This window comes from Dipteris shenzhenensis, chromosome 32, assembly GCF_047967505.1.
Source record: "Dipteris shenzhenensis isolate YYH24624 ecotype China chromosome 32, Dip_SZ_1.0, whole genome shotgun sequence".
Lineage (NCBI taxonomy): Eukaryota > Viridiplantae > Streptophyta > Polypodiopsida > Gleicheniales > Dipteridaceae > Dipteris > Dipteris shenzhenensis.
In genome coordinates, this window is record NC_141627.1 from 2,864,451 (window position 1) to 2,886,071 (window position 21,621).

At 44.6% G+C, this 21,621-nt stretch overlaps 1 protein-coding gene across 1 annotated transcript; it reads left to right on the forward strand.

Moving 5' to 3' along the window:
- The first annotated feature begins 9,155 nt into the window (after positions 1-9,155).
- On the forward strand, positions 9,156-11,183 carry LOC147880177 (Transducin/WD40 repeat-like superfamily protein). The gene has a single exon (XM_087371256.1). The coding sequence runs from the start codon at positions 9,277-9,279 to the stop codon at positions 10,930-10,932; it is 1,656 nt and encodes a 551-aa protein (XP_087227382.1). The 5' UTR covers positions 9,156-9,276; the 3' UTR covers positions 10,933-11,183.
- The last annotated feature ends 10,438 nt before the right edge of the window (positions 11,184-21,621 follow it).

Genomic DNA, 21,621 nt, shown 5'->3' on the forward strand with positions numbered 1-21,621 from the left:
ATTTTGCCAGGGGTTTAGAGGGCGAGTAGTCAATGTTTGTGCAGCGCTGTACTAGGGTGGAAACTAGCTCAATACCGATCTTCCGTGCCCACTTCATCATGAACGAGGCTTCTACCCCGAACAGCTCCGCACACTTCTGGAGGGACCAGAGCACTTCTGGAGGGACTAGAAGTGTGCCTGCTTCACCTTTGCCTCCATTGGCAATCTGATAACTCCTGTCGCCAAGCCAAACACCGGCTCCTCGCGTGTGAAGATTAGCTGAAAGTTCACCTCTACGCCATGGGCGTACCAAAGCTCTAGTCCCTGTGGTCCCATCCACTCGTCCATCATGAGTGTAATCTGATTTCCCAAAATAGCATCAAACACCTCCAAGGGCCACTTGTCCAACCCTGTGGAGGCCAACGAAAATCTCCAAACAGGGTGTGTCTGAGATCCCACTACACTGATCAAACCCCCCTTCCGGGGCTGAAGGACCATGAGCATTACCCCTAATGGAAGAGGACCATGCAGATGTGGACCTCATGGGATGATAGCTCAAAACATGAGGATATGAATGCCCCCTTGGGAAATGGCAATGTGGTGTTGAGAGTCCAATTCTATCTATCATAGGAACATAAAAATTGCCAAACTGAGCTAATCTATTAACATCAAATTACAAAGATGGTGAGAAAGCAGCAAACCTACTTATGTTACAGGAATGGAAGGTCTTGAGGCAGTTTAGCTCAGTGTTCACAGACCTGGGGTCATTTGTTGGGGTGAGGTTTGTGTTGTTAGCAAATTGCTGGTGTACAATTTTTTTGTTTGCTTCTAATTGAATACCCATAATGTTCCCTTTTTCCACTTCTCTTTGAATTACCCATCCTAGTGAGTCGGCCACTATGGCAGAGCAGAGGCAAAAGGGGACATCCTTGTCTAATAGATATTTTTGAAGGACAAGTGTCTAAGATTTTGCCATTAACTTCCACTTTTGCTTTTTACCCTGTCACAATGTGTTAACATAGCTCCTGAAGACAGGTCTGAATCCCATGTCTTGTAGGGACTAAAGGATAAAACCCAATTCCCTTCTATTATAGGCTTTAACAAAGTCTACTTTCATGACACAAATGTCTTGCTCATGCTCTTCTGCGTACTCCAGTCCTTCCCATAGTGTGAGAATTGCTTCCAAAGCCTTTTTGCTCCTCTCTAATCTAAACCTGCATTTTCCCTTTTAGCCTGAGTGCCAGAGCCTTGGCCAAAATTTTGTAGCAGGTGTTAAGCATTATAAATGGCCTCCAATTCTTGAGCTCCTCCTTTGGCCCTCCTTTTGGGATTAGCTTAATCATTCCTGTGTTAATTCTAGAGTCAAAAAATCCTTTCGCTACTGTTTCTTGCCAGAGCATTATGAGGAAGGGGCTTTAAATCTCCCAATAAACTTGAAAATTTTTGATTGGAAGGTTGTCTTCCCCTGGTGTCTTTCCCTTGGCCATTTGATTTAGTATTGCCTTCAATTCTTCCATTGTGACCTCCCTTTCCAGAAAGGTAATGTCAAATCTTGCTACCACTTTAGGCCAGGATGGTGAAGTAAGGGTGGAGGCCAAGGTAGTTGAGGAGGTGCAGCATGGAGTGGTATGGAAGACACACCATTGCAAAACTCTAAATGTCCTAAATGGATCCAATTCCTCAACCTTCCATTGTGTTTGGGGGATGCTTTTGAATATCTTGCATGTGCTATTGGAAACACCTTGCTTATCCCCCTAATGGTATGAACCTCATTATGGGATAAAAGAGAATGGATCCTCTAAGATTGAGCATTAGACATCCTCAAATAGATGAATCTCAAAATCACGGTTGGTTTGATCCATAATCAATAGGTTAAATTTGTGCATTTCTTGATACTTGCTTCATTTGTAAAGAAAGACGATACTACACCAGAAATTGTCCCTCTACGGTTCTATAAGAGTTGCAACGATGCTCAGTATGTCTTGCATGTTGTTAAGGAGGATGTCCTATTGGATCAAGAGCCACCTAGTGAGTCTAGAGGTGAAGGGCCACTTGACCAAGCGATGGAGATGGTGGTTGCGATTGTTTGGGTGATGGCTTAGTGGATGCTGAGGGCTAGAAAGTTGTACATAAGAAAGAAAAAGCCACGATTCCCTCCTTTGAGGTGGGCTTAGTATAGAACTCACCGGACAGTAGACCTTAAGATGTTAAGATTGCCTTTAAAGAGGGTTGTGACACCTCACAACAACTAGTGGTTGTGGAGTGTACCCATCAACAAAATCAAATTAAGTGGTGAGGCTCCAAATGAAGTTCTATTGGATGCTAATCACAAGAAGTGGAACCCACGAGGAAAAGATTCCCTAGAAAAAGGCCCTCAAGGAGTTCGTCCCCAAAAATCCCCAAAAGGCAAGAATTGTGTCCAAGAGACTTAAGAATGCAGTAAGGAAAATGCTTTAACTTCTTAAGGGATGCTTACAAATATTTCACCCGATAAAAGTGTGAGCAGGGACTAGTGGGTGGGAAAGTTAGTGTTGCATTGGTGTTGTTTTTTGGACTTTACAAGGTTGTTGTGATCGAGGTAAACAGAATGGGTGCATGAGCATGGTGCATGAGTCTATGAATCTTGGGATTGTTCTTTTGCAAGAACTAAAATGTGGTGAGATGATGTGTTATGGCTTTTGTTTAGGAAGATGTAGTTTGAAGTATTTGTCAATTGCCCAAGAACAAGAAAAGGGCACATTGCAGTGCTGATAAAGTGTCCTTTGAAGGGCAGAGAGCTATTTAGAGATAGTGATGGCCATTCCCTTGTTATGGCCTTGCTATGGAGTTGTTGGTTTTTGGGTTTGTGTTCAACATAGTATGCATGTATGCTCCTAATGGGCATAGTGAGTGCTGGGGTGTTTTTTAGGGGAATATGGTGGAGCGAATTGGATTTTAGGATGTGATTTGAATATGACAAAGTGGTATGAATAGAGGTCCCACTTGAAGAAGTCTATTTCTTGCTTGGAATTAAGAGGTTTGGGAGGATTTGTGTCTATCTTGGGATCCAATTGATTGTGCTGAGCTAGTTCCAGATGGTTTTAGTGAGTTCTCATGGAATAACAGACATAAAGGTTAGGGATTTCAAGTGGGGAGACATGATTGAGCCTATGCATCCAAGGAAGTGTGGTGAATAGAATGCCCTTGGTAGGATATCCCATTTGGTTGATGGTTTTCTCTCTCACTGTCATGCAAGAGGTCACTATATCCCTTACAAATTGATTGTATAAATTTAAAGTGCAAGAATTTTTATGATCAGAATGTTAAGGTATGGATCGCTCCCGATTGGGTGTTGAGGACACTCGCTAGCATTGGTACTTGCCATAAGGGGTGTAGTTCACTTAGACATCCTTTGGCATATATATATATATATATATAAGGTCTAAAGATTAGGTGCATAGTCATGGAATTGGTGTATGAGATCAAGAGTGGAATGTTGCCTCCAAAAACCAACCTGTCCACTAGCTTGCTTCCCATTCTCCTTTGTGTAAGGGCTGATAGTACTGATCCATATATCTTGGCTAGTGTGTGGGCAATCATGAGGTTGTGGTGGTTCCCTATGTCCAGCGTCCCCTGCTTTGTGTATTGGCACAATAGTGGTGTGGTAATCCAAGTAAGGGGAAGTCATGGCATACTACATGGTTGAACATTTATGCTAAGATTGGAGCCAAAACCTCTTATCCATGTGCAAAGTACTAAATCTGTAGCCTCTCATGGTTCTGTGCTTTCTAGTTGTGCAGCCAACGTACCGCTCGCACATTCCGTGCAATGAATAGGATGGATGTGGTGGATTTGGGCAGAGAAGACATATTAAAAAAAAAGGACACCACACCAAAAATTCTCTTTAAGGTTCAACCAGAGTTGCATGGTGCTTGCATGTTGTCAAGGAGGTGACCTCTCTAGATCATGAGCCACCTAGTGAGTCTAGAGGTGAAGGGTTGCTTGACGAAGCAATGGAGACGATGGTTACAGTTGTTGTGTTAGATTCAAGTGATGGCTCAGTAGATGCAGAGGGCTATAAGTTGTTTGCAAGAATAGAAAATATGTGGCTGCCTCCTCTAAGGCAATCTTGGTGTTGAACTCATTGAATAGCAAGCCTCATGGTGCTAAGATTTCCTCTTAAGAGGGTGGTGACACCAATCGCAAGATAATAGGAGCAAAAGCTCCAAATTCTTGCAAGCCGTGTGTGAAATTGAAAGGATCTAAATTGGGAAACTTGGAAAAATATATGTAAGACAGTATTGAATAATACAATGCTGAACCTTTCTCTAGTTATTAGCTAGGTAGTTAATATTGTTTCCCCATTGTTCGTTACATAACTAGTAGTACTTCATCCCAAGTGCTGCTACTTCTCAAGTAGTTGTCCTACCTAGGAAACAAGTGCTACTTAGCTAGCCGAGTAGTGAACTAACACTACTTTGAGCTATGTAGCCATGTGTATTGTACCCCATCAACAAGATCAAATTAGGTTATTATAGCTCCAGATGAATTTCTACTAAATGCTAATCATAAGAAGTAGTTTCACAACAAAGGTCTTCGCCAAAAGAAGGCCCTCAAAGAGGTTCCCAACCCCATTAAGCCTTAGAAGTTAGATAACAATGCCTAAGACACGAATGCAGCTCGAGGTTTTAGTGCTACTAAGAAACCACTTTGACTTCTTCTGGTATGCTTACAAAGCTTTGGGGCCAACGGCTAGGAAAGTCAGTCCTTATCTCATTGGTGCTATTTCCTTGGAATTTACTAGGTGGTTGTGATAGAGTTAAATAGAAGGGGTGCATGAGGGTGGTACATCAATTAAATCTTGGAATAGTTCTTTTCCAAGAATTAAAATGTTGTGAAGTATGGCTTTCATTTAGGAAGATGGGGTTTCAAGTATTTGTCAATTTCCAAAGTAGAGAAAAATGGGGCATTGCAGTGCTGGTGAAGTGTCCTTGAGGGGTAGAGAGCTATTTAGAGATAGTGATGGGCATGTCCTTGCTATAAAGTTGTCTCATTTTGGGTTTGTTTTGCATGTATGCCCCTAATGGGCTGATTGAGAGTAGCAAATGCTGGGGTTCTTGAAGGGAAAAATGGTATGAGCAAAATGGATTCTAGGAGGTGATTGGAATATGATGGAGTAGGCTGAAAATAGGTCCCACATAAAGAATTCTGTTTCTTGCTCGGAGTCGGAGGCTTGGGACATATGCAAAGGTTAGGAATTTCATATGCATAGAATTGATTAGATCTATGCATTTGGGGAGAGGTGGAGGATGGGAGTGCCCTTAGGAGGAAAATATATCTTCTTGTCGGGCCTATTTGATCATCTCCCATTGGTTTGGTTGTTTCTCTCCCACAATTATATGGGAGGTAATTTGATATCAGTAAACATTTGAAGTGCAATGCTTTTTGTGATGAAATTGTTAAGATCTAGTTGAACTGCTAATCGGATGTTAAGGATCCTTGCCATTGCTTGGGACGTTGTTGTGATTGCCGAAGTGCTAAGATGTATGTCCCAAAGTTGGCCTTTGAATTACATTAGTTCTAATAATCAATGGTTGATTGGGGGCTCAACCCTACTAACAAAAGGCACAAGATGCCGGGCGCGCTACCCTCCAGAAACCTACTCACATCTCTCAAAAAGGAAGATGAGGCGAGAAGGGAGAGGAGAGGGAGAGGACAGGGAGACAAGGGGCGACTGGAGGGAGAGAGGGCGGGACTCAAGGGAGGAAACTCTACTTTTCTAAGATTATAATCACTTTGGGAAGTCCACTTTAGATGGGTACCTAAAATGGCAAGTTTCTGGTTACGGCAGGTAGCCTAGGGGAAAGTTTGGTTTTCTTGAGCCCTCGTTGAGCCACGTGTAGAATTGTAAGCCGTTGCTTTATTTTTGGGTATGCATAGCTTGTTTGATTTTTAGTATGGGAGGCTCTCCCTCTTTTGAAACGTCCCTCATGGGATAGGAGCCTGGGATTGCTTTCTCTTCATTTTCTTGATAGAGGATGAATTTAGAGTGGAGCCGGAGTGATTGAGCTACAAGAGGTTCCATGCCAATCTATTTTTACACATTTTTAGAGTTTTTCAGTTGTTTTATGTCTTGCCTGATGTGCAAGAGTCACTGAGGAGACTCTGAATATGTGTTTTGTGTCAATGAAGAATGGTGGGAAGGAGCATGCAGTGTTATGCAAGTATGTCAAACCGTCAAAGCACAGGATGTAGAGGTAGCCATGAGCTAAGTCTTCCAGTGTGAAGATTCGGCTTAGGAAAATCAACCCTCATCCTGCTGATCATGGGAATCTGAGAATGTGTCACCTGCTGATCATGGGAATCTCAGAATGTGTCACAAGGGGACGGAGGATATCGACCACAAGTGGCACACTCCAGATCCCAACCTTCTGATTATCTTTCACGATAGCAATGGTGTGGAAATCAATGGAAAAAAATGGGTAGACACCATCAAGAAATTTCATGGGCAAGCATCAGACGAGCTCGCAGTTCTTCAAACAAATCTGCCTCATTTGGTACGTTTTCAGTCTAGCAGACAAGAGTTTTGTGGTTGATGAGGTGTGATGAAGACGATTAATGAGTATGGCATTCCTTTGTTGCTTGTCATGACTTCCCTTCCTGTGCGAGTATGGCATTCCTTTGCTGCAGGGTTCCGAATAACACACTTTGCCCTCTCCTTGTGCTTCCCCACCTCCACTCATACGTTTGTCAAACTTTGCCTAAATTTTCCACTCCAAGATTCAAAGGTCAAGACTCTTCTTCAAATAGTGCACAACAGCTGGTTACTGATGGTGGTGAGACAACGATTGGAGGTACTGGAAGTATTGGACAATAATGGGCATTGGCTTCTTCAATGATGCCTACGATCTCTTTTGCATCTCCACTGTCACTAGGCTTCTCGATCAAATTTACTTCTACGATCCCTTCACAGATGATGGTCAGCGTGGTACCCTCCCGTCAACTATCTCCTCCTTTGTCAGTTGCCCTCATCGGAACCCTCATTGGTCATCTCCTCCTGGGCTCACTCAGTGACAAATTGGGTTCTATGCATGTCTCCACCTCTGGCCTCTTTTCAGTAGCTCCGACAACACCATCACTGATCGGTGCCAGTTTGTCATTTGCTTCTTGTGCGGGGCTACACCTCAAGTTGTATAAGCTGCCGCCTCTTACGTTGAAGGTTAAGCTTTCAAAGCCTTTTTCATATCAATGCCCTCAGACACGGCGACACTCAAGACCTCTAGCATCAACTTCATCATTTAAGGCTCCCTTTAATTAAGAAGAGATGGAAGTGAGGCCCTTCATGCCTTTTTAAGAGATTTGTAGACTTGCTGAGTAGAAATGGAGTAGTGAGACCGCCATACACACCTCCTTGGCCATTGCCTGCTACACCACGGATGGAATGAACCTTTTGTCCACGTTTGCCTTGTGCTTTCCTTGTCTACGCTTGCTTTTCAATCAGGCTTGGAGTTCTATCTTGTGAGAAGAATGTCCCTCAAGATGCATCTGATCACCAAAGCAAGGGAGCATACAAAAAATTGGCTATTAAGTAAGATATTATTGTTAGTAAATCTGACTATCCAGACGATTCATTACTAAATCTAGTAGTACTACCGTTTAGATAGAGAGAGATATTATGTCACCCAAGTATATTCCAACCAATGAAACTATATACATAACACCGAATCAATTCATAGTCCTTGCTGTATTTCGTATTTTCCATCCGGGCTTTGTGTCCAAAACTCTCCTGAGTTGGATTGTAAGTTTTTTGTAACAATTATTGTTCACTATGCCTTTTTTGAAGGTATATTTACATCTTTTGCAGCTTTGGTGTTCAATTGTGTGAGGACCGACATTCAATTGTTTCCTCATTCAAAGAGTTGAAGCACATGTAGTATTTACATGTGGTAGTGCATGAGGCGCTAAGGCTATTTCCATTGCTATCACATGACACGAACCTAGCGAAGGAAGGGGATGTACTTATCAATTGATTATCTCTTTAGAAGCTCGCAACAAAGTAGGGCAATTGGATAGAGCGCACCACCTACCAAAACTGGAACTTGAGGACTTGGGAAATTGGGCAATAGCACTGAGGAGTAGCTACAATTTTGTATGCTTGCCAGCATGTTTGTTGCACTTTCATTGAGACAATTGACCAAAGAGCTTGCATCTATAGCTATTTGCTTCACTCTAGCAAATTGATGTGGTCTATTGATTGGCTAGGCAAAGTGTAATTATGGGATCTCATTTATTGAAGACTTACTAGGCTTCCACATCAGCATCCTTGACATTGTTCCAATCGCAATGTAAGTGGAAGCTTTTAGCCATGGCCGATAGCATCGACTATCATCATGAGCATATGCTCCCTGAGCTTGATGACTTGCAACAACATGGCCTTTTCTCCGCATCCAAGATCAAAGACATCATGAAAAAGATGATGAGAATTTGAATTTTGCTTGGCGCGCCGCTCGTGGTAATTTTACTGTCGTTTGACTACGATTATGAATATTGACATTCAGATAATAAGCCAATATCTTATCCATTCATGAGACTTATTCTTGGCGCTAATATTCTCGGTGCTAATATTCTCGATGTACGGGGAAGAGCTTGTTCCCTCGGATTAGAACTCTTTGGGGAAGGAAGTGTGCCACCTGCCAACCCACACACTGTGTGGTTATAATAATTATATTATATATTATCACATAAATATTTTTAATTGCTCGTCCATTCAAAATTCCTTGTTTCAATTTGAATTCTTACATGATGCGAGCGAGCCAAGAAATCCAAGCGGGATGTAACATCGAAGGATAACGACACTTTATGCATATGGTTGTAGTCCATGTGACAATATTGTATAGACTACAGAGAGGATAAGTTATGAGCTCTTGTGAACATCACCTTATTCATGTATTTGTTGGGCTTCAACTTTCAAAATATGGACATCACCAAGTCAGTAATGAATCACCACCCGTGACATTTGCAAGGAGGATCGGGGTCTAACGGAGGCACTCTCTCTTCTCATGTCCATAGGTAAACTCATTCGTTTGTTCCCTTTAAAATTTTGATAAAATGCAACTCAATGTTGAGTGAAATAGGTAAGTGCTCCAAAAGAGAAAGGTTGGTGTAGCAAATTTTGTTTAATAAATGCAGGAAAGACGTCAAAAAAATTTGGGGACAAGATTCTAGAACTGAAGTGGTTGGGGTTTCGAGATTAGGGTTTTTGCAACAGCAGCAGCATTTCTGCTCCCTCCCTACACTGGCTTCAGGGGATTCAAGGGGATGGACATGGAGATGGAGATACAGACGGAGACCGAGTCGGAGACAGATATGAAGATTCGGGCCTCTCCGCCTTACCCCAGCTCCACGACCAAGAAGAATACGACGACGAAAAAGAAGAAGAAGAAGAAGAACAAGGAGCCCGCCAGCCAAGAGATTATTCAGCATTCCATAAAGCACGAGAAATCTGTCGCAAAGGAGAAGAAGGAAGCTGATCGCCTCGAAAGCCTCCTCTTTGCTAGCCTTCAGGACCCTTCTTCTCACGACTTTGGCTGTGAGTTTCAGGATGAATTGCCTGTGCCACTGCAGGCTGCTGAGCTTCGAGATCGGGGACGGGAAACGTCGCCTGAAGGTCGTGATGAGAGGAAACCAGTTTGGGAGGACGAAGAAGAAGCTGAGACGACAGTGAAACTTACGGGTGTTAATCGTTTGAGGAAGCTTATGAAGGTGGGCGAAGGTGACACCGTCTCAGGAGTTGAATACGTTTCTAGGCTCAGAGCAGAGTATGCGAAGTTGAATCCAGGTAACGCGTGGGCTGAGTTGCCGTCTGCTAGAAGAAGACGGCGGCGAGCTCGGGAGAGCTCGGATTCGGAAGAAGGTGACTCTGATGTCACCTCCGACTCTGAAGATACTGTCTACAATCCTTTATTAAGCAATGGGGAGTTTGTAGTGAAAAGGAAATCGAAGTTGCCTCAAGGACTGATAGAAGTTTCGAGAATGCGGGATGCGAATGTTGACGAGCCTTCGAACGCTGTTGTCCAATCAGTGGAGTTCCATAAAAATGCGCAGATACTGCTTACCGCAGGATTTGATAAGCGACTGAGGTTTTTCCAGATCGATGGGAAGAGGAATCCCAAGGTTCAAAGCATCTTTCTGGACGATTTTCCTATTCAGAAGGCTGCATTTGTTCCCGATGGATCCCGAGTTATAGCCTCTGCTAGAAGGAACTTCTATTATGTCTACGACATGAATGCAGGCGCAATAGAGAGGATAAATCCACTAGTGGGCAGGGAGGAGAGGAGTTTAGAGAGCTTTGAAGTGTCTCCTGATTCAAAAACAGTTGCTTTTTTAGGTAACGAGGGTTACATTCTTCTGGTATCATTGAGGACAAAGCAGTTGATTGGTACTTTGAAGATGAATGGTTCTGTGAGAGCCATATCTTTCGCAGAGAGTGGTCAGAAACTATTAAGCTCTGGTGGGGATGGGGAAGTTTATCATTGGGACCTGGGGACAAGAAGGTGCATTCATAAAGGGAGGGACGAGGGTTGTATCAAGAGTACAACTCTCAGGGTTTCTCCTGATAGCAGGCTGTTTGCTACAGGTTCTAATAGTGGCGTGGTGAACTTATACGAGAGAGAGCGGTTTGTTAATGGGAAGAACCAGCCGGCCAAAACATTTATGAATCTTGTTACTACCGTGGACAATTTAAAGTTCAATGGAGACTCTCAAATTTTAGCCATGAGCTCTAGAATGAAGAAGAATGCACTTCGATTGGTACATTTGCCGTCACATACAGTGTTTTCCAACTGGCCTACCTCTAAGACACCTTTGCAGTATGTGCATTCATTGGATTTCAGTCCAGGTGGAGGGTTTCTAGCTGTTGGTAATGCCTCAGGAAAAGTTCTTCTGTACAGGCTTCGACATTACGAACAAGCATGATTTAAACTTGTTATGCCAATGCTATTGGTTTTGCTATTGGGAATCTTGTCATCATGATCCAATTCTGGAGTCGTAATGCTGGAGGATTTCATGTGTTTTGTTGTGTTGAGTCTGAGATCCTCAGGATTGTGTAATGGAGATGGTGGAAAAGGCGGTGTCATGCATTCCCCCCTTCTTCTGTCAAGGAAACTGAAACAAATCGATCTGATTGCAATAAGCTGTGGAATCTTTATCATGTTCACTTTTATATAGTCTGGTTTGTTGTACACTTGTTCAGTAGGTTTTCTCCCCGTTGCAGATATAGATTATTTACGTTTGAGTATTCTGCTCACAGGTACGAATTGCAACTTTCCCTCCAGACAACTCTTTAACACACTGCATCAGCTAATGGGAGGAAGGAAAGCTAGTCCCCTTAAGTATTGATTACTCTACTAGGGTTTGCATACAGACGTGAGTGAAGTAGTTTAGTGGGGTATCTTTTTTTTTTTTCAAAGAAAGGAACCTTCTATTAATGCTTGAAAGATTTCATACAAGACAGCAGCCCCGAAGGTGCTGAGTATGGAAAAAAACTGGAAAGGGCTGAAAGAAAACTGGCCTGTTCTAGAGAAACCCAGCTCACTGCCTAGGGGATCTCTGGAATTGGGGCTAACAACCAGGTGGGGGGACTATATAGCCAGCGAATCCCCTGCGGAGTGAAGATGTAGAAAAGACCTGTAGGCCAAGCCTTGTAGAAACAAGCATGCCTCTAGATAGTCGCCTTGGAGCCTGAAGTCCCGCACTCCCAAGTGGACCATAGAGAGTGTAAATGATATCTTGCCATATGGCAACTAGGGTAGCCGCGGGTGGAACTGGGTGCTCACTCATCACAAGACTGGAGCGAGCCATCCAAATGTTCAAGCCGTGATGCTGGATACCAAACAGTCTTCCTTAGGAAGAGCTAGACTGTCAGGGGCAATCCTTTGGATGCTCTGACCCCGTATCCGGTAGGTTGGGGAGATCTCATCAATCTGAAACGCATGTCCTGCCTCTGTCAACCAAGCCACCATGTCCTAGGTGTAGTCTCTATGAAGACTTTGCATACGTGTCATGATCCTGACGGCTCCCATCCAGATCCTTGTTGCGCTACGACAGCTCCACAGGCAATGTGGGATAGTCTCCAGGACACCATCGGAGCAACAATGACACTGCCCCTCCACTCTCATCTGCTCCAACCATGGTCCGATGGACAAGCCTCCGTGGGCAGCTAGCCAGAAGAAGTAAGAGATCTTCCTCAGCTGTAAGCTGGGCCACAACCGCGTCTAAAACCTGGAGCGCACCTTGAGGCACTCTCTGGGTCACCCAATGTCTCCCTCAAAGGCGTCCACCTTGACGAGTCCATCTAAAGCCTTCTGCCAATTCGTGTGGTGTAGGAAAAGGACACCTCATCCACCTGCTCAGCTAGGTTGCCCTTGGAGGGCCATAACCACTCTCTCGGATCCCACTGGACCTCCCTCAGTGGACCTCCCTCAGGGGTCTACCCTCCCATAGCCAAAGGTGCCATCTAGAGGCGTCCTGCTTTGAGATTCTGGGAGGGTCAATGTGCCACGTCTTCCCTAAACGTCCCACCACTCTGATCATCTGCTAGTGTATCCCATCAAGACTCCCATCCATCTCGGGGTCACTCTCAGTGAGTGGCTGAAGTAGGCCTCCAGGTCCTACACGAAAGAAGTCGAGGTGCATGTTGCCGCGTTGCATCAACATCCTCAAGGGAACACCAGTATGGGAAAACTGTCCCAACCATTTGCTATCTCTCCAAACGTGAAGTGCTTCCCACTAGGACTTCGGAATGGCTAAGTCAATCTCGCCCATCCGCTGCCTTGCCCCTCGCAGATTCGCTAGGGCGTCAAAGCCTCGTCTCTGTCTCCATAGGTAGTCTACTCCAATGGCCAAAGGACCTTGTTGGACCACTATCCCATTGTGCCCAACCAATGTGAGTCCGTTGTTCGAGCATACGTCCCTCCTGATCCTTGATCTCTAGGTGCCACATAAGGGGTTGGCGCTCAAACCCCTCTCTGCATCTGGGCGGAGAACGGATGAGACCCCCTGCTAGTCTCTGCCATACCTTGTGAAGACTCCTCATCAAGGGGGAGCCCTTCCCCATAAGGGGGGCCTCTGAGAAGATCCATCTATGTGAAGGACGCCACTGTACCCCAATGCGTGGGGTGTTCCTTGGAAGCCCTCGCTGTAAGAGGAGCTTCCAAGGCTCTGCACTTGGGGTGAGGCCACGGACCACCAACTTGCCCTAAAGGGCCTTGCTCTACATCTCCGGATCAAGGACACCCAAGCCTCCCAGGGCCTGCGGCATGATCACCGTCTACCAAGCTACTTGGGCCCTAGTGTTCCTCGTGCCGTCTGAGCTTGCCCAAAGGAAGTTACGTACTAACCGTCGGAGTTGCCCAATGCATCCTCTGTGAAAGCACCAACAGGAGGCGATATCCCAAGCCGTGGCAAGGACCTGGTTTGCCACTAAGGCGCGACCTGCTAGGGAGAGTTTGGCCGAGCTCTAATAGAGAAGCTTGCGCCGAACACTCTCTAGGACCAGGGCAATCTGCTGGTCTGCTGTGATGTCAATACCCACCTGGCATCCGAGGTGTCTCGCTGTCTGGCCCTGCGGTATCCATCTGGAGCCAAAGTCACTCCCCCACTCACGGATCTCAGCAGTCTCCTCAAAGCCTGTGAAGAAGCCTAAGGATTTCGTCCAGTTGATTCGTGCCCCCGAGGCCTCACAGTAAATAGCCAAGGCGCCTCTGACTCTCTCCAGACTCGCTGTGGTGCCTTCAACATACAAGGCCATGTCATCTGTAAACTCCGAGTCAAGTAGCTCCTCCTGTCTGATTGGGAGCCTCAACCCTGTGAGACCCGCCACCTGTGATCTCAGATAGTAGCGCAAAGCCTCCGCCACGAACAAGAAGAGAAAGCGAGCAAGTGGGTAGCCCTGGCAGACCGAGTGAGAGATGTGAGAGAGAGGAGAGCACACATAAAGGAATAAGGAGACACCAAAAGTGGTGGAGCAAAAGCTACTCCAGCTTATTCCTCTATCATATATATATGAGTATACATGGGCATTGTACAAGTGGGTGGGCACACTGCCCTTTACCCCAACAACCTCCCACTTAAAGGCAGTGTGCCTTTAAGGAAGTATAGTACACATATAATACAATCAGCCATAGGCTGAAAAACAAGATGACCACACCGTCATCCTATGCCCATCGGCACTTTACAATGTGCTAAGTGCATAGAGGATAAGCTGCTAGGCACTTTACAATGTGCTAAGTGCATAGAGGATAAGTTGCTAGCAGCTTATCCTCTATGCACTTAGCACATTGTAAAGTGCCGATGGGCATAGGATGACGGTGTGGTCATCTTGTTTTTCAGCCTATGGCTGATTGTATTATATGTGTACTATACTTCCTTAAGGCACACTGCTAGTAGGATAGAAAATGACAAGCTGTAGATGCCTGTCAACCAAGATCTCATGCCAGATCTCACTGGGAGAACTCACTGGGAGAGTGAACTCTCACCACCACGTGCTCCTCTGCTAAGTCCATAGCACCTGAACTATCACTGTGTAAAGAAAATGTCTCTGTACCACCTGTGACCATAAGCACATGCCCTACAATAGACCTCTGCTGGTCTACCCAACCTGCATCTCCTGCATGCTGCTCCTGGAAGCATAAGGACCTGATGTCCACAACCGCTTCCCTACTGCCAAAATCTACCATAATCATGCTACCAACTCCCATTGCAACGGAAGCAAGAACCGGAAGTGTAGCCCCAATGGCAAACATGTGAGAACCAAGTCTCAACATAGTCATGGATGCATGAAGTACTATGGCTGCTATATCAACCATAACTTGCTGCTCAACTGATCTGTGATCGTCAAACCTGCAGTGTTTCAAGTATGGAGCCAATACAGGCAATGGAGTACTCAGTAACTTCCCCCTGTCCATACTGAAATAACCAAGTATCTGACAAACATCATCAAGATCATGCAGCTCCCACTGCAAAGCATCCCTGTCCATAAGGAACCATATGGCAAGTAACCTCAGAAGGATAGCAACCTCCTGAATACTGAGACCATAACCTGTCTCACTGCGCATCACATCCTGAGCTCTCATAACGGTATCAAACCTATGAAGCCAAGCTCGAGGGGATTGCTTCTGGCCATGGAGGCACTTACGAAGCAAACACATCAATGATTTCTGCCCATGCGCAATATGACCCAAGTCAATAACTGCAGAAACCGCATCTGTCCTGGCATAACCGGCCAATGGATCATACCGGGCATCATTAGCCAAGGTATCCTCCTCACCATGCATAGCCTCATCCTCATCTGCAAGAGGCACTCCACATCCTGGGAGTAAATTGTAACTGTCCATAGAAGATGCATCAACAATCTCCATAGGAGTATAAACCTGTGGAATACTCGAGACATCTGACCGTCTCTGACCAAAATCAGGAAGTAATCGTGGCTGTCCCAACTTTATAACCTGCTCACCGTGGGAAAAACCTCCCACTCCAAGGGATATGGGCTGTCCCTGCATAGAATTCGGAGGTATCAGTGCACTTACACCCTCCTGGAACACCACTCTCCTGCTATCCATAGTCCTGGGCTCTGTCCAAACATAGCATCCTCTCTAAAATAGACATTATGGCTGCGTATCAACTCTTTAGTTGAAGAATCCCATAACCTGTAGTCCCTACTAGACTCACTGTATCCAAGGAAGATACACCTCCTCGATCGGGAACCATGAGCATAAGCCTCGCAGCCAAACACACGTAAATGCTCATAACATGGTGCCTGGCCCGTCAAGAAGTCAAAGGGCACTCTACCATTCAGAGATCTCCTGGGTGACCTGTTAAGCAAGTATGCAGCTGTCTTACATGCCTCAGCCCAATAGCATTCGGTAAGACTTGCATACCGTAGCATGCTACCAATCCTGTCCAATAGAATCCGATTTATGCCTTCTGCCAAGGCATCGTGAGCAGAAAGATGAGTGGTCAACACCCTCCTGATACCAAGTGTATCACATAGATGCTGAAATCTAGGAGAGGTAAACTCTACATCACCATCAGTCATCAAGCTCAATAGCTTCTTTCCTGACTGATTTTCAGCATTACCCTAGAAGCGCTGAAATGTATCATATACATCATGCTTCTGCCGAATCGGATATACCCATATGTACTTTGTAGCAGCATCAATAAATGTCACAAAGTAAGAGGCGCCACCCAGTGAAACGGTAGGCATAGGCCCATAAACTGCACTATGAACCAACTGCAATGGCTCAAGATACCTCTCACTGACTGTCTTCCTCACAAAGGAGGATCCTGACTGCTGACCATCATCACAATCATGACATAAAATTTGAGAGACATCCATAACATGAATGTATCTCAATGTTGTAAGGGCTTCCATACCTGCAGTAGACATATGTCCAAGTCTGGCATACCATAAACTAGCTGATGGCTGCTTACTAATCATAAGCATCTTATCCTGGACACCTGATACATGCAATGCATAAGAGAATCCAACCCGTGATCCCCTAGCCATAACCAGATTGCCTCTAGCAATCTTCCATGCATGATCACCCAAAGAGACATGATAACCTGCCTCAACCAACTGTCTAGTACTGATCTTGCTCGTAGCAAGTCCTGGTATATGTCTAACCCTCTGTAGAACAAGAATAGAGCCACTAGGCATAACAAGGTGGATATCCCCATAACCATAGACATCCATAGAATGATCAATGCCCATCAAACCACTCTCCACAATGCATTCCTGATATGCATTGAACCATGACCTATGAGGGGTCATATGACATGAAGCACATGGATCTAACATCCAATCACCAAGAATAGGTACATCAGTGGCTAAGAAGGAGGTGTCAGACATAGACAAAAGAATGCGTTCATCACTGCTACTGTCAGTGGAAACCCTGGCATCCACGCCTTGAAGCTCAACATGCTTCTTCTCCTTCTTCCTGTCATTCTTAACCTTGCTCTTCTTCTTGCATTTTCTTAGCCATTTCCAGCAGTACTTTTTCATGTGGCCATACTTTCCACAATAGAAACATCTAACACAAGTCCGAGAGCTAGACTTGCTCTTGGGATTCCCCCTTGAACATGACCTGTTTCTACCAATTGATCGACCTTTGGAGTGCATATCAAGGCTGTAATTCAGCCCATCAGTACATTTCAGCCCATCATGCTGTAACATAACACTATCATGGTCATACATCCGGCATATACGAGTATAGAACTCATATGCATGGCAATCTACACCCTGTACACCATCCTGTACCTGCAAGTAGACTGACTTTGAGAGTGATGACTGAATGATAGAGCATGCTTGCTCATCCATGTCATCCCAATCACTCTATTTAATGCTATTAGGCTTGACACCTTTGCATTGAATGGGCTTATGCTGCCTCTTCTGCACTAACACATCATAAATCTGCTCTTTCCAATACTGAAAGTTTGATCCATCTAACCTCTCAATATCAAAGAGGGCACTACCAGCTGTAGATGCCATATCTGTGGCACAATAGGTCACAACCAAAGAGCAGTATAGTGCAATAGGCAGTGTTGTCCAGACCAATCAGGTCTCCAAATAAATTGGCTGATCCAATGCTCAAAAGCACTCAGCCATAAAGAGGCATAAACAAGAATATATGCAGCCCAGTAACCTGCCAATGCCTGGCAATCCAAGTAAGAAATGCACTGAACCAAATGAGCAATGCCTGCTCAACCAATGGCAATAGGAGCCCAGCTCAACTATCCATAAACATCAGTGCGGCATCCACCATTGCAAATCCATAATGCATCGAAATGGCATTTACTGCAACACTAATGCATCACCTTAAGCGCGCAATTGTTTGGCAACAAAATCAAGCATTCACCACTTGCCAAATGTGCCAAAGTGACTTGCCTAAATGCCAATAATGCCCTTGGACTGAAGTGAGATCCCAATCACTTTCTGTAATTTACTGTGAGTTCCCAATTCACTGTTGTGCAAGAGAAATTCCTACAACAATACCTCACAGCCACTTTGGGCAAAATAACACGCTGTCCCTGTTTTTGAACAGTGATATCTTTTCACTGAAAGACCGGATGCCAAAGCTGTAAACAGCAAAGTTGTAGCTTGTAGAAAAATCTACGACTTGTCAGTTGACCTCAAGAGCCAAATCCTTGTGGATTCTCAGATATTCTCACCTGAAAAACAGCTTCCTGTACATTGGTCACAAATAGACAGTAGACTGCAACTTTTTGTGGTTTTGCAGAGGCTGTAACTCCTGCAGCTTATACCGGATCAATTTGCTTCCAAAAGCAAAGTTGTAGTATGTTCTGTGAGCTACAACTTTCCAGTTCGGCACAAAGTGCAATTCCGCACCAGGAAAGAGATATTCAGTCCTGAAAATGACTGTTTTGTCATAAAAACAGCAACAGCAGCAATTGTAATGTCCTGACCAATGGCAAACACAATGCCATAAAATCAGCCCCGAATACGGTATCAAATCAGCCCCAAAATGTTGACAAACCAGCCCTGAAACAGCTCCAAACAATGCTAATCTGACAGGATCTCAATACATCACCGTACCACCATATGTATCCAACATAGGCAAATAACCATGCATCCAACGAACTGTCAATGCATCTCAACCAGGCATGTACCACTGTCAAAGCATGTGTCACTGCCACTGCCAAAGTGATGTATCTGCAAAAAAGATATGCAACCCACTGACTAACTATAACGGAATGTTCACAAGGACTAAGATGCACCAGAGTATGTCCGTACAACGACCCAAATGCACGGGAAAACACGAGCTAACAAAGCTCAACTGCAACCAAAAGAAGCTGCATAGTGCACAAGCACATATCCCACACAATGTCCACAAGGCGTACTTTTGCAAGTGCCAAGAATGGCTATGGCGCCAAAATAAGACCCAAATCTGCAGGGAGGAAACCTCGATGTGAGGTTATAGGTAGCACAATTGCAAATTTTTAGGAAGCCTGGTGTCGACGGAATCGCGATCGGAGGACTGTGCGAACTCCACCACAAGTTGCATATGCAGCTCTCCAGCGCTCCTTCACGGTCTCCTACGCCAAAGAAGTTGCTCACCAACCGACTCCTGGCTCACAGAAGAGCAGCAACAATTGCTCTTGACGCCTATCTACTAGCTGCCCATGATAACCAATGCCTCCAACAAGCACACAACAGCCAACCACTTGCTGCAAAGGATGCATCAACAGCCAACGATAGGCTCCCACGAGACAACGTCAAGACCAACGGACAGCGGTCTTCCAACGCTAGGTTGCTAGAGCACTGGAGCGCTGGAAGATAACCCAAAATGATTCTTGCAGCTGCATTGTAGAGCAAACAGATTTGGATGATGTCTACCCAAAATCTCTCCGTGAATGAGAGAATCAAGCTCTCCAAAGCTCCCGGTAGATCTCTCGAAGCAGTGCCCGTTCTCCTCTCACCGAGCTCCTCGTAGATGGAATGCCAAGGGCTCTGATACCAGTTGTAGAGAGAGGAGAGCACACACAAAGGCATAAGGAGACACCAAAAGTGGTGGAGCAAAAGCTACTCCAGCTTATTTTTCTATCATATATATATGAGTATACATGGGCATTGTACAAGTGGGTGGGCACACTGCCCTTTACCCCAACAAGAGAAAAGGCCTCACTTGTGTGACTAGAGCTCCCTGCATATAGCGTTGAAACTCCTCTGGCCCATTTGTCTGAGAAAGCCTTGATTTTGGGATTGCTGGGTGGCATGCTTCTTCAGGGCTTGTGGGATCCCGAAGGACTATCAACGTAGGCCAGTTTCACACTGTTTTGCATAGCCTTCGCTTCCTTTAATTTGTCCTACTTAATTAGAAAGATTTCAGATCTTATTGTTGCTGGGTTGGATTGAGAGCTCTTTGTTGCATGCAACAACATCATTATATTAGGAATGCGGAGACAACAACGATAGAAGTAAAAGGCCCAATTTGCATGGAGGGATTTGTGAAGCATACCCATAAACATCCTCAGCTGCAACATAAGCTGATTGCTACATATAGTCCCATCCAAGATTTACATGAAGAACAATGATATGGAGTCAATGGCATCGAAGTGGTAAGGCCACAATCATCTTCTCCAAATGAGATGGAGGAGTTGACGGTCATCTTACCAGTAGCCTCTTGCGATGGAAATCTGAATTTCTTTCCTTGGGAATGAGCTAATAGGTGCCCCTAACATTCAAAAAATCATATTAATTAATTAGTTGGGGAGGGGGGGAGAGAGAAGTGGTATATGATGGCAAAACATTTAAGCATAAAGAGGGGGAGGAGGGGGGGGGGGGGGGGGGGATAATTAGTCTCACGTGGGGGAGGGAGAGAGCTTGGATTAGATAAAGGGGGGGGGGGGCATTAAGGAGGGAGGGATGTGTGATTGGGGAAGGGGGGACCACTTATGAAGGACATTAAAGAGAAAAGGACACTCCAAAGGGGGAGGGGATTAAGGAAGATTTATATTACTATTATAAGGAAAGAGACATATAATATTACTTAATAGCCTAGTGGTAGAGCTCATGCTTGGTATAAAGAAGTTTTGGGTTCAAATCTTGGTTTTCGCTTCTTAAATGTTTGGGAAACCCCCTTGGACATAGTCTATGCATAAAATAAATTAAGCTATGGAGACTTGAGAGACATAGGTTAATTAATACATGAATAAATTAAGCCATAGAGAAACATAGGTTAATTAAAGTATAAATAAATTAAGCCTTAGATAAACATAGCTTAATTAAGCCTCCATGTACCAAAACTAATTAATTAATTGAAATTGGTGAGAGAGGTGAATAGGATAAATATCTTGTGCGCCTTCTATTGAAAGTTAAACCTTAATGAATGAGGTGTAGTTTGTGCTTGAGTAAAGCAATCTAATCGTCCAAACTCTCGCATCGCTGCATATGTGAAGCAAAAAAACTCTGTGCGATTAAATTCAAGCCTTAGCCTAGCAGCACATGGGTAGGACACTGGTTTAAAATTTTTGACATTGGCGCTGACATCGCTGGAATAGACTCAACTCGCCTTGCTTTGTGTCCAACATTGTTGCACCTAAAAATAAGCTAATGTTCAGATCTATGAAGGAGGTAAGGTCGAATCATGCTTTCCAAATAGACTCCCCGTGGCACTCGAACAACAAAAGGGGAGCCCTTGGGCAAATAAACAGAAAGAAAATGCACAAAGGTGAGCACAACGCAACAAAGTGAGCTTGATTGTTCACAAGTTCTATTTACATAAGGCAATTTTCTACTCCTCATCCATTGAACCAAGTGCATTTTATCATCGAACACTAAGATGATAGAATTAGCTATGCCTACATCGTAAATTGATTTTGTTGCATCTATGACATTCTATCTAAAATTGTTGACACACTATGATCAGGAAGTGGAATTGATAGGAAAGGGAAGTTATGGGCTTGTTTGCTTTGCAATAGACACACATATGGAAGAGAAAGTGGCCATTAGAAAGATCAATGATATCTTGCATTCTCAGACAGATCAAGCTTCTCAAGCCCTCATGTCGAGAGCTCAAAGGGATTTATGGGTGCGCAAGAACCAAGCAGGGCTACAATTTCCATTTGGGAGGTATTTGCTAAGTTTTA

Bases quoted from the DNA above. Each gene is read 5' to 3' on its own strand.
- LOC147880177 (XM_087371256.1), top strand. From the start codon at position 9,277: ATGGACATGGAGATGGAGATACAGACGGAGACCGAGTCGGAGACAGAT.